This window comes from Amblyraja radiata, chromosome 20 (genome assembly GCF_010909765.2).
Source record: "Amblyraja radiata isolate CabotCenter1 chromosome 20, sAmbRad1.1.pri, whole genome shotgun sequence".
Lineage (NCBI taxonomy): Eukaryota > Metazoa > Chordata > Chondrichthyes > Rajiformes > Rajidae > Amblyraja > Amblyraja radiata.
The window spans coordinates 31820816-31833925 of NC_045975.1; the positions used below are offsets into that span (position 1 = coordinate 31820816).

The 13110-nt window shown below is 42.6% G+C and overlaps 1 protein-coding gene across 2 annotated transcripts in view; it reads left to right on the forward strand.

Annotated features, from left to right (window-relative positions):
- ambra1 (autophagy and beclin 1 regulator 1) overlaps positions 1-13110 on the forward strand; it is a 325084-nt gene that overhangs the window by 48336 nt on the left and 263638 nt on the right. For both annotated transcript variants that reach the window (XM_033039200.1, XM_033039201.1), the window contains exons 4-7: positions 713-896; positions 1427-1599; positions 5809-5875; positions 9349-10814. In XM_033039200.1, the coding sequence (XP_032895091.1) occupies positions 713-896; positions 1427-1599; positions 5809-5875; positions 9349-10814 (1890 nt within the window). The remainder of the gene's footprint in view (positions 1-712; positions 897-1426; positions 1600-5808; positions 5876-9348; positions 10815-13110) is intronic.

Below are 13110 nucleotides of genomic sequence, written 5' to 3' on the forward strand. Positions count from 1 at the left end.
GCAAATATTAACCTAGACATGCCTGGAATGGCAAGTGTGCCAAATGAGCTGGTTCTTTGTGCTGTGTGCACATGGGGAAAGGGAAGGGACAAACTAAAGTGTGGAGCGGCTACATTTTGAGAAATTTGGAAAGATCTGATATACTTTTCAATGCAAATCAACTTGTTTGTCAATTCATTTGTCTGTACGATTGTCTGAAGAGCCTCAAAATGGATTGTGTATTTAGCGAAGTAGGTTTTTTGCCTTTCCCTTCATTTGTTTTGACTGCTTGAGGTGCACAATGGACCGTTACTCTTTTTATAGCCGTGTGTCACCAGTGTATGGTCACAAACATCTGAAGTTCCTTGTTTCTAAAATAAAATGTAATTCTGTTTCGGGCATTGTTTGTTTCACTTTCCTGGCTTCTCCAGCCTATGTAATAAACTCTGAAATGGTAGACTGCTTTCCACAACAGTTTCCACTTGCTGGATTTTGCGTAAGTGGAACTAATTATCTGGGCAATTTCAGTGTCTAAGGCCATTAATTGTGAGTGATAAATCTGAAGTTCTTTAGCTATGTCATGTCAATAATAATGCTGAAGTACCATTTAATCCAGAGATGCTGTCTGTCCTGCTGAGATACTCCAACATTTTGCGTCTATCTTTGTTGTAAACCAGCATCTGCAGTTCCTTCCTACCATTTAATCTGATGATTTGCTTTTTAATCCTTGTAGGACTTTGATGGCCTCCACACATGTAAATCACAATATTTACATCACTGAAGTTAAGTCTGGAAGATGTATTCATTCACTGGTGGGTCATAGAAGAACACCTTGGTGTGTGACTTTTCACCCTACCATACAAGGGCTTGTGGCATCTGGATGTCTGGATGGAGAGGTTCGAATCTGGGATTTACATGTAAGTGTAGAAAAACCCTAGTCATAATGTCAAATAATTTGTGATTTAAAAAAACCCATGAAGTTTGGAGGCTATGCTATCGCTCATTGATGCACATGGAAATATTAATAATACAGGTTTGTAATCTGTAGAACTGGAACTAATTGTTTTCCAGTGAATGAAATGGAAAATGCTTGCTCTAAGATGAGGGAAGCTCTTATAAAAAATGAACTAACAGTTGATTTGTACTTGAATGCTAAACATACTTTATTGAAAGCCTGAATTGCATATCTTTCATTCATGTGGCTCTAACTAACAAACGACTGGCTGCAAAATTCTGTCTCTGTATGTCGATTACTGTGGGATAAGTAAATATTGCTCCTCTGTATCATTGCCTAAAACTCATATCTCAAATGGTGGTTTTTTGTTTTTTTTATCTGTGAAATGTTTATTTTACCTTTTTTTAATTTCTGAAGTACTGTGTTTGGGTAGCATGTATTGACAGGGTTGTGGTGAACAAAGCAAAATGGTCTTGAATATTTTATTTACAGGGAGGCAGTGAAAGTTGGTTTACAGAGAACAACGTGGCCATAGCATCCTTAGCCTTCCATCCTATGGCACAACTCCTCTTGATAGCTACTGCAAATGAAATCCACTTCTGGGACTGGAGTCGGCGTGAGCCGTTTGCTGTGGTTAAAACTGCAAGTGAAATGGAGCGAGTCAGGTCAGTGTGCTTAAAGCTAACCGAGAGCTGCTGACTGAAGCACATGAATAATGTTTGCATTGTTCCATTAAGGAGCGCGTCTTGTTTTGTAAAGTTAAAAAAAAATGCTCTTCGTAATAAAGCCTCTCATGAACCTTCTGTCCAAAACAACATTATTTTCCTGTTCATTTGCCGGTGAGTGTTCGCAGCAAGTATCAGTAAACGGAACTGCTGAAAGGTGCTGCAATGATTACGGATTAACATTGTTGAAAAGACCATCGCAAATATCAAAAACTGCCCAAACTTTGAAGCAATCCGATTCTCCTCAATGCCATTGATTGGAAAATAATTTATGCGGATGATTCCTGTTGGCACATTCCTTTGGCCTATATTTTGCCTGTTGTTTTGACAAGAAAAGTGTAGGTTTGTGAGCACCACCAAGACAATGCTACATTAAATTCAGATGAATGCAAGTGGGTTGGATTTTAACAGTTTTTTGTTTTATTAGCAAATTTGAAAACCGGATTACAAAACATGGGGGGGGGGGGTTGTCCCCCACCTCTCAAAGCATGGGGGGGTGTTGTCCCCCACCTCTCAAAGCATGGGGGGGGGGGTGAGGTATGCCCATTTCCCCCCAGGATTTCCGCCCATGACTATTCTGTAGGTTTCAATGAGAGAGCCTGCTCCTATCCATAACCTCCTGTTCCTGTTTTTTATTTTGTCCTCGTGTTCGAATTGGCAAGTGGATAAGTGTAAAATATATTTTCTTTTGAGTAAAATTTGAGTTTTACGCATCCAGCTAAGTGCTACTTGGTGCAGCATTCATTTTAGCAAATGTGTACACTTAAAAGGTGTTCACAGCTGCTGAACATCACTCTGATCACTAGGTAATACGTTTTGGATGAGAGGTGATCTTGGCCTTTTCACTAGACATTGCTTTCCCTCTTCAGAATATGGATGAGAGATTTTTACTTTTACAATGTAGCAGTCGTCTTCAGTAGATCTACTTCAGTGGGGAAATATACTGTGTAGCAACATTTGGAATGAAATGAACATAAATTTGGAACTCTTAACAGTGCGGTAATCCAATCTAATTGGCATTTTGCATCTCCGTAAAGCTGTGACGTGAATAACTGGTGCTGGTCGTCTCCTCAATAAAACATTAAGGAAATATTTAATTAGGAAAGAACTGCAGATGCTGGTTTAAATCAAATATAGACAAAAAATGCTGGAGTAACTCAGCGAGACGGGCAACATCTCTGGAGAGAAGGAATGGGTGACTTTCGGGTCAAGTCCAGACTGATGACATGGGAGTGGGCGGTACGGAGATAAATTGGGACAGTAGGACTGGCCGGAGAAAATGGAAGGATGGAGAGAGAAAGCAGGGGCTACTTGAAGTTAGATAAGTCAATGTACATAATGCTGTGGTGTGAGCAGCCCAAGTGAAATATGAGGTGCTGTTCCTCCAATTTGTGCTGGGCCTCACTCTGACAATGGTGGAGGCCCAGGACAGAGATCAGTGTGAGAATGGGAAGGGGGGTTAAAGTGTTGAGCAACCGGGAGATTGGGTAGGTTTAGGCAGACTGAGCGGAGGTGTTCAGCGAAATGATCGCCGATCCTGTGCTTGGTCTCACCGACATACAGGAGTCCACACCTGGAACAGTGGATACAATAGATGAGGTTGGAGGAGCTGCAAGTGAATCTCTGCGTCACCTGAAAAGACTGTTGAGGTCCTTGGACGGAGTCGAGGGGGGAGAGGTAAAGGGACAGGTGTTGCATCTCCTGCGGTTGCAAGGGAAAGTACCTGGGGAGGGGGTGATTTGGGTGGGAAGGGATGAGTTGACCAGGGGGTGCGGAAGGAACGGTCTCTGCGGAAAGGGGTGGAGATTGGAAGATGTGGCTTCTAGTGGAATCCCGTTGGAGGTGGCGAAAATGTCGGAGGATTATGTGCTGTATGCGACGGCTGATTAGGTGGAAGGTGAGGGCAAGTGGGACTCTGTCCCTGTTATGAATGGGGGGGAGGTGGAGCAAGAGCGGAGCTGTGGGATATCGAGGAGACCCTAGTGAGGGCCTCGACTATAATGGAAGAGGGGAACCCCTGTTCCCTAAAGAATGAGGACTTCTCTGATGACCTGGTATGGAACACCTCATCTTGGGCATAGATGGAGGAATTGGGAGCCGGGGAAAGAGTCTTTAGAGGAAGAAGCCTGGGAAGAAGTGTAGTCCAGATAGCCGTGGGAGTTGGTGGGTTTATAACAGATGTCAGTCGATAGTCTGTCCCCTGTGATGGAGATGGTGAGATCAAGAACCGGTAGGGAGAAGTCGGAGATGGTCCAAGTGAAAATGAGTGCAGGATGGAAATTAGTAGTAACGTTAATGAAGTCGGTGAGTTCTGCATGGGTGCAGGTGGTAGCACTGATGCAGTCGTCAATGTAGCGGAAGTAGAGTTTGGGGATTGGGCCAGTGTATGCCTGGAACAGTGATTGTTCAACGTACCCAACAATGAGACAGGCAGAGCTGGGGCCCATGCGAGTGCCTTGTTCCAGGCGTACACTGGCCCTATCCCCGAATGGTACTCGCATGGGCATTTTGTGTCTATCTTCAAGGACATATTTACTATGTTTAAAATAAGATGGCAATCTGCAGTATATATGAACAATTCAAAGTTCTGTGTTTTTAGTTGTTGCCCAATATCTACATATTCAACTCTCCATCTGAGGAATTTGTTAGTTGTTTGAAGTATGATTTTTTTAAACTTCTGTAATGCCTTTTGCTTTCCAGTGCGTGTAAATGTGTGCTTAAGTTTTATTTGAAGATTGTTTAATCTCCTTTGCAAGCAGATTTCTTTCTAATGCTAGGAATATTTATTTTCTAACTGAGAATCAAATGGAGATGCTTAGCAGCCATAATACTGATCCCACAATTTTTTGATTCTTTCTTGGTGTCTTTGTTCTGCGGTGATGTGTTTTCTTCATTAAATTATGATTTTGACTGTTGGAATATGCATTTGGCCATTATCCACTCTTGGATACTAACCAGTGCATTATATCATTAATAATGTTCCATTTTGATGAGATGGAGCATAATGGACAACATTTGCTACATTACTGAATGTTTCATTGTGGCTTTACAGGCCAACTGGAAAGCAAATAAATAATGGCTATGACTCTGTTATAAAGGCTTGCTGTGAAGCAAATTGATTCAATGCAGACAATAAATTGAACATGTGGATAAGCTGCAGGATGCATTGTGAAGCAGATTTTCTTTTACCATGGGTCATGGATTTTACCAATCAGTCAATTACTTCCACTTACCCTGGATCTTGTTGCAATTCAACTATTTGTTCCTCTTGCCTGTCATCTGCTCCACAGATATCCCTGAAATCATCTTCCTCGTTATATTTCCAAGTTATGTGGCCGACCAGTTCCTTCCTGCAGCAAAATCAATGACTGGCTCGGGTTCTTAGCATTGGAAGAAAATAACGGCAGCCGATTTGAATTAATGGTTTACTATTTCTAAAGAATCTGATCGAATTTGGGATAAACAAAGTTAGAATCTGAATGGAGACGGAAGGAACTGCAGATGCTTGAATCTTTTGTAAAACAGTCCTCACATGAAATATCGCCCAACCATTCTTTCCACTAATGCTGTCTGATCCACTGAGACTCCAGCACTTCGAATATAAATATCCTGCAATAAACAGTAATCCTTGTTCAGACACTGTAAATCACTGGTCCTTAAGTACTTCATTGCACAGCATAAAATAGTTTTTGCGTGCAAGTTGAACAATGTGCTGTGGGCTTACAAGTTTCCTTGTTGATTATTTACATTCATTTATGGTGTTTATCTTGTTCCTTTGAGATTGAAGCCCCAATATAGAATTTCTCTCAATAAACATGGAACATATTTTATCTGAGATGTTGCATTAATAGTTTTACAATTGTGCCGCCCTCAGAAAACAGTTTCTTGCTCTGAAATTTCATGAACTGTTTTTGGTGAAATGTTGTGCCTCGTACATGGACCCTTTTCGGGAAAGCTTTCTTGGCTAATATTGCTAAGCTGCCTCAATTCATTTCTTACCAGAGGCACGCTACAAGTGAATGATATTGTTTGTGCAAAAAACCGTTGAAGGAACTCAATTAGTTGCGTAGCATTTATGGGTGGAAAGGAATTGTCAATATTTTGGGTCGAGACTCTGCATCAGGATGATAATATTGCTTTGTTTTGCAGACTGGTCAGATTTGATTCCCTGGGACACAACCTACTGACTGCAATTGTTAATCCTTCAAACCAGCAGGTAATTTACTGGTTTTTAAATGATTTTTCCTTTAGATCTAAAGATGATCTTTTGACATGTCATTTTTTATTGTGAGAGAGAGAGAGAAGCAGCTAACGTGTCTGGTAAGGTTAAACAAGGTATTTCTGCACGCAGCTGTCAGCTTGGGGTAATGCAGAGGCACTGAAGGCAGTGCTGCTGTTTCACAGCGGCAACCGGGATCAATTCTGACTTCTGATGCTGTCAGTGTGAAGTCTCGCCCTCTGCCTGTGGCTGGATGGGTTTCCTCTGGTGCTCCAGTTTCTTTTCGCATCTCCAAGACTTCCGAGCAGTTGGTTAACGGGGTGCTACAAATTGTTCTTTATTTAAGTGGGGAGTAGGAGAATGTTATTGGGCATTGAGGAGGAATCATTTACAGGGAAGTAAATGAGGGGGAATGGGATGACTCCAAGAGCTGGCATAGATTTGAAGGGCCGAACAGCCATTTCTATCGTAAGGAAACCAAATTAAATTATTGAACTTTGACGTGGCTGACTCCAGACCGGGTTGTGATGATAGCAGATGATAGTATTTATGTGACAATCAGCCATGGTTTCTAACTGGGCATATGCCTGGCAGTCCATCTGGGAATGTGCAGGAGAACTAAACCACAGCTGTTAAGCTGCAACTTGACATAGAGGTATTTCAGAAATTCTGCTAATATTCCAAGGTCCTTGACAGTGTTTGCTGTCAGGGTTCCCCGAGTATACCACAGGTATTCATTCTCATAAATGGAACATAAAACATATTGTAACTATACCTCGAGTACTAATGTAGGTAATTACTTTTCATGGATCAAAAATTCCAAACAGCAATCATAGAAAATGCTTAATAGAACAATTCCACCTCTTAATGTTCACAATATGTGTAATTATTTTGCAATTTTATTTGTTGGATTAGCATGAAGACACTGAAGGAATTATTGCTACAGTGGCAAGGCAGAAGTGATGGCACAGTCATGTATAGTCAGTTTCCAGAGGCCCTGGGAATTTTCAAGGTTGACTATTGACCTTATCAAGTTTTACAGTTGGGGGGCGGCCAAACAGAGCCGTTGCCTCTCAGTGCCAGAGGCCCTGGTTCGATTCTGACCCTAGTTGCTGTCTGTGTGGAGTTTGTACGTTCCCCCTGCGACCAATTGGGTTTCATCTGGGTGCTCTGGTTTCTTCCCATAAATGAAAGGCGAGCAGGCTTGTAGGCTAATTGGTCTCTGTAAATTGTCCCAAGCGTGCAGGGATTGGATGCAAAAGTGGGATAACATTGAACTAGTGTAAACAGGTTAATGGACAGCGTGGGAACAGTGGACCAAAGGGCCTTTTCCATGCTGTATCTTTCAATTAATCAAAGTTTTAGCACAGTATCAAATGGGCAATGATTTCTTCTGATTACCACCCATTGCTTTTCCACAGTGAATACATCTGTCCTCCAGGAGAGAGTCACTTGAGGGTAACAAAGGGACAGAATATATACTGGATGGGCAGCTGCAACGCCCATCACAGAGTTCCTCAGGAGCACCACCACTGGGTCCTGAGGAAACTGTGTCCAATCTGTGAACATGTCTATGGCAAGTGGTGGATTAACCAATATGAGGGCTAAAAATATTTGATTTTATTCTTGCCAGTTTACTATTGCAGATGCCTGTGCATGTTCTAGCATTGGATGTGATCATTATATATATCTTGTGGAACTTGAAGACCTCTTTTCTCATCTGAGGGTGTCCTCCAATGTGTTGTATGGCATCAACATTGTGCCGAACACGACAACGTTCAGAACTGAAACCAGGCATTCGTGAAGTGTTGTGTAATATAAACAGCAACAAAATTATCTTTGCGTTCTGATTTATCTCTGATTATATCCTTGCAAACATATATCAGCTTGTTAATCATCGTTCAATGAGATGTTAAGAAATATGGGAATAGCAAGTATATGAGAAAAAAATAAAGCCAAATTATAATGTTGAAAGCTTTGTCCAACTGTTTAGCTAATGGGTAGTGCTCAGCTTGGTAAGTTACTGATGTATATCTGATCTTTCAAAAGTGATCAAAGGTCTGAAGCAGAATTTATAACTGTTTGTGGAGGAGGGAACTGTAGATGCTGGTTTAAACCGAAGCTAGGCACAAAAAGCTGGAGTAACTCGGCGGGTCAGACAGCAACTCTGGAGAAAAAGAATAGGTGACATTTTGGGTTGAGGCCCTTCTTCAGACTGATAGTTAGGGGAAAGGGAAACGAAAGATGTAGACGGTGATATATATATATATAGAGAGAGAGAGAGATATAAAACATGAATGAAAGATATGCAAAAAAGTAACGATGATAAAAGAAACAGGCCATTGCTGTGGGCCAGCTGAGAATGAGTTACAGACAATGAGATTATACAGTGATGTTCCTGTTTATAATGGAAGTCCTTGTTGTAATGCGCATTTTCATCAACAAATATTTAGGGCAGTAGAACTGGAGTATTGGCTTGACGCCTGTTTTTCCAAAGTTCAATTTCTTATTTGTTTTTTAAAATGTATTCCTCTGATTCTTTGATTGCTGTAATTTAGCAATGATTGTAATGACAGCATCTGTTGTGGACTATCAGAACAGCCTTAGTTGGCCCCTGGAACACCCCACCTAAAAGCTATTTGTCAGCTGCAGGCAGTATTACCACATAAATACTTCAAGGGCATTGGGTGCTGAGCAGTCACTTAGAACAAACTGACTGGGTGATCTAGGGAGCTAATGGAGTTGCAGGTTTTAACTTGATTTGAGCTAATGATCAATGGGAAGCAACTCTGATCAGTGAAATATCGCAATACTATACTCAACTTGTCAGCCAGCAAGTGCCAAAAATATTGGGAAGGTAAAGGAAATGATTAGGCAAGGAGAAAATGAAGCTTCCAAAGACAAGTAGTTGCATCTGAAGCAGCCAAAGACCAAAGCAAAATTTTCGAATGAATGGAATTATTTCAAAGAAAATTCACAAATTTCCTTGGGTTTATAAATTGCAGGGGTAACAGCACATTGCTTTAACTAAATACTAGTGTGAACTTGCACATGAAATTTTAGGATGTGCTAGTGGAGCTCCAGTGACTTTGTTTGAATTGACATTTAAAAAAAAAAGTTACCTATTGCTCTAGATTGACTTGTTTGGCCATGGAATCTATGCAGTGAATCTTTGAATTTCACAGAAAGTCATTGCAAGCACATTCTTTTGGATCGATTAGGGGCACTTTTAGTTTATAGTTCACCAGTATATCCCGAGGATACACTGGATGAATCTATGCTGCCAATCTATGCTGCAAAGTTTTGTTGTGTAATTTCCTTCCATTGTTGCTCATTGCATTTTTCCAATTCTCCCCCAAAATAAAATTAAATGATGTGGGTTGAAAATGGCTAGTTGGAGAATACGTGGCAGGATTAAGACATCTTGGATTCCGCAGTTTATATTCTAATTATTTTTTATTTTGTTCCAGAATGACGATGATGGCGAAATTCCATTGGATAACGTTGAAGCACCTCAGTATCGCCAGCGATCTTTCCTCCAATCGCAGCCTGTCCGTCGAACACCACTGCTCCACAATTTTCTACACATGTTATCCTCACGGTCATCAGATACTTCAACAGGAGATCAGAACCAAGCTGAGGAGAACGCCTTGCCAGCGGGTGAAAGTGGTAGAACTTCCGTATATGCTGTGCTCCGTGATCGCTTCAGCTATCCAGTTCAGGAGTGTGTTCATCACATGGGGTTGGTTTGTTTTTGTAGTCGTTGCTCTGCACTGAGGTCATCTTCCTCCACTTCTGTCCCCAATGAAGACAGTACTCCTTCAGCATCCTCTGCTACCACCAACTCTACATCTGCACGGACTGAGCCTCGTATTCCTCCTGAAAGGCCTTTATCCCAGCCCGACCCGCGTATTCCCGACCGTCCTTCTGCATTCAGTACTGTAAATTATGAGAATTCTGGCAACTCTCTCCGAAATCTCTCTGCAGCCACTAGCAGGAGGGGTTTATTAGGGCACTCGGCATACCAGTCAGGAGGTTTGCAACCATCTAATACCACCCCAGGCTTCAGGGACCAGAGTTCAAGGTTAGGTGGGTCTGATTGGACAAGAACAATGCTGAACGTATCACCAAGGTCTGAATTGGAAAGCATGCCACCACCTAGAACTAGTGCGTCCTCTGTAAACTTGCTATCTGTGCTGAGACAGCAGGAGACAAACACTCAACCTGTTTACACTTTAGCTTCTGAGGGGAGAGGTGTCTCTAGTCCTGGCACAAGCAGTAGTGTCAACACTGGTGCTAACAGCAGTATAGATGAAGAGAGACCGAACAATCAGTCCTCTGTCAGGAATGTCCTCCAGTGCAACCTGAGCCGCTATTTCATGGAAATGGACCGCTTCCAGGACGTGGATCAGCGGGTTGGCGATGAGGCCAATCAGTCCCAGCAGGTGCAGGAGATCCTAAATAACAACATAGAACCTAATAGAGCTGGCGCATCTCAGCAAAATGCCGAAAACACTTCCAATTCATCAGGTGGACATCTGAGTCGTTGTAGAGCATGCCATAACCTTTTAACTTTCAACCATGATACTCAGCGATGGGAGCGGACCACACAACTTTTCTCATCGAATGAGAGCAGCTCTTGGCATGTGCCAAACAATTACGAACCACTAGGGCATGGAAGCAGCCAATCCCCGATGCCACCGAGTAGGGGGATCATGGGGAGGGCTCATGGCTTGAGTAGCTCAGAAGGCAGATTTACCCGGCATGGCTCTGGCCAGCAGGGGGAGCGTACAATGGGCCTAACATTTAACAATGAGACGGGACACTGGGAGCGGGTGTACAGTCAACCAACATCAAACAGAATGTCGAATGTTTCACAAGAGGCCTTAAACCAAGAAATGCCTGAAGAAAACTCGGAAGAAAATTTACTGAGAAGGTAATTTTTTTTTCTTTCAGTTTTCAGAACATATGAATTGACAAATAATTCCGTGAATCTTTTTTTAAATGGTGACAATAGAAAGGAAAACAAACTGGGTGCTTAAAGCAGTAGATTTCCAACATGTAATTCTGGTATAAATTAAGATCCATTCTTTGTACACTTATTGTATATGAGCACACAATTTGTGATTGATGTTAACATGGCCATATTGAACTTGAAGTGAAGCATCTTATATCATACAAATCAGTTAAATCTTGTCATCCATAATTATGCATTAAATACTAGGTGGTCTGGTTCTGAATTTGAAATGTTATCCTCCATTTGGAACTCCTAATGAAGTTCTTGTGCAGTGACATTGCTGCCAATGTGATAATGACCAGATAATCTAATTCCATGTCGGTGATAGGGATGGAAATGCATCATTCAGATGTTGAAGACTGTTTTGTGATTTCAGTCAGGACGTAGTTAAGTACCACGACCATATCTACCACCCCACATTGACGTTCAAATACACTCTGTCGAACTCAGATGTAAAAAATTATAATTGACCCATCAATACATGATCTTGTTTAAATGAAAATCACAGATTTTCATTACTCTTTGTAAAGAAAAAAATAATTTGTTTTATAAGTGGTGCAGTTTTTCCGTGTAAAATTACATAAGGGCCGGTGATGGGCAAGCGGCACAAGTGGCTGTTTGGCTCTCGGGCGTGGAGTTCAGAGTTGTACTCTTGCCAGTAAGGCGAGTGCAGCCGTTACTAGGGATTTCTTACCACTTGCTCTATGTGTGCAAAGATTGCTGGATCCGACTGTCTCTTTGATCACCATCTGGGAGAAATGTGCAGCCAAAATGACGTGGAGAGACATTATTCTTCATGCAGCCTTATTCCCACTGGCTGTGGCCCTCCAGCACCAGCCCTTGCGGGGATCCCAATGATGAACCATGGGAGCAGCTTTGCTGGGGGAGTGCCAATGGAGAACATGGGTTTGTGCCAAGCTTCTGCAGTTCCTCGCCTGAGTAGGCACACTTTTATAAAAAAATGCATCTTTGTGTTCGAACTGGAAGATCAAGAACACTAATTGGCACTTAGGTTACCTCTAAGCAATTATGATATGAATCTATTATTACATGCATGGACCGAGAAAATGTTTGTGTCTCGAGAACTTGTATGGTATTTTTTTTTCTGCGTGCCACTGAAGCACTCAAATTGACAATTCAGATACACATGTTTAATTTTTCTCTTGCCCGTATAACCAAGTTCGGTATTCCGAAAAACGCAAGGAATCATGGGATTTGTCAAAGGTCATTCGAGAATTTTTTAAAAAGCGATCGAGGTGCCTGATAGCGGGGGAGAGCGGGGTGTAACGGTGAGAGTGAGGGGGCAGATGCAAGTGGGAGACAGGGAGAGACTGGACCGGCGATGAGAGGTGGGGGAGAAAGAAGGAGGGTGAAAGACGTGCGAGGGGAAACAAGAGAGAGAGGTTTCAGTTAGACAGACAACCACTGGTAAAGCCATGGCTCGTTGCTTCTAGGAGAGTTGAGCAAATGTCCTCAATTGAGAGAATGCAACTTCAGAACCCCCTCGTCTTGACCGTGCTGGAGATTTCCGCGGGCGCAAGGAACAAATGACCTAAAGTTTGCATTGAGTGAACTGAGTGTTCTTACCGTCCTCGTCGTACACCGGCGTTTTGTGAGAGTGGTTGGATCCCATCTTCAGCTCAGCTAACGTCGGTCACATTATCGGTGGGGGTTCAGATGCTGAAGTGAGGCATCGGCGATGCTCTGGAATCGTAGCCGGCCGCCGAGCAGCGGGATTGAGGAGTCAGCGGAAGCTGGTGCCTCTCCGCATGCCGCTGGACAAACTGACACCTCTACTCCCCAGGTTGGGCGCTGCCTCCTTAACCCCGCAGCCAATGTGCTGAAAAGCTTCTTGACCACCCTGTCTACCTGTGCCGCCACTTTCAAGGAATTATCTACCCACACTCCTAGATCCCTCTGTTCTACAACACTCCCCAGAGCCCTGCCAATTACTATGTGGGTCCTGCCCTGGTTTGACTTCCCAAAATGCGACACCTTGCACTTATCCGTATTAATCTGCATTAACCATTCCTCGATCCTCCTTCCCAACTGATCAAGATCCTGCTGCAATTTTTGATAACCATCTTGGCTATCTACGATGCCACCCACTTCCGTGTCATCTGTAAACTTTCCAATCATGCCTTGTTAATCTCATCCAAATTGATGATCTGATCCACAAACAGCAAAGGGCCCACCTTAGATCAATGAGGAATAT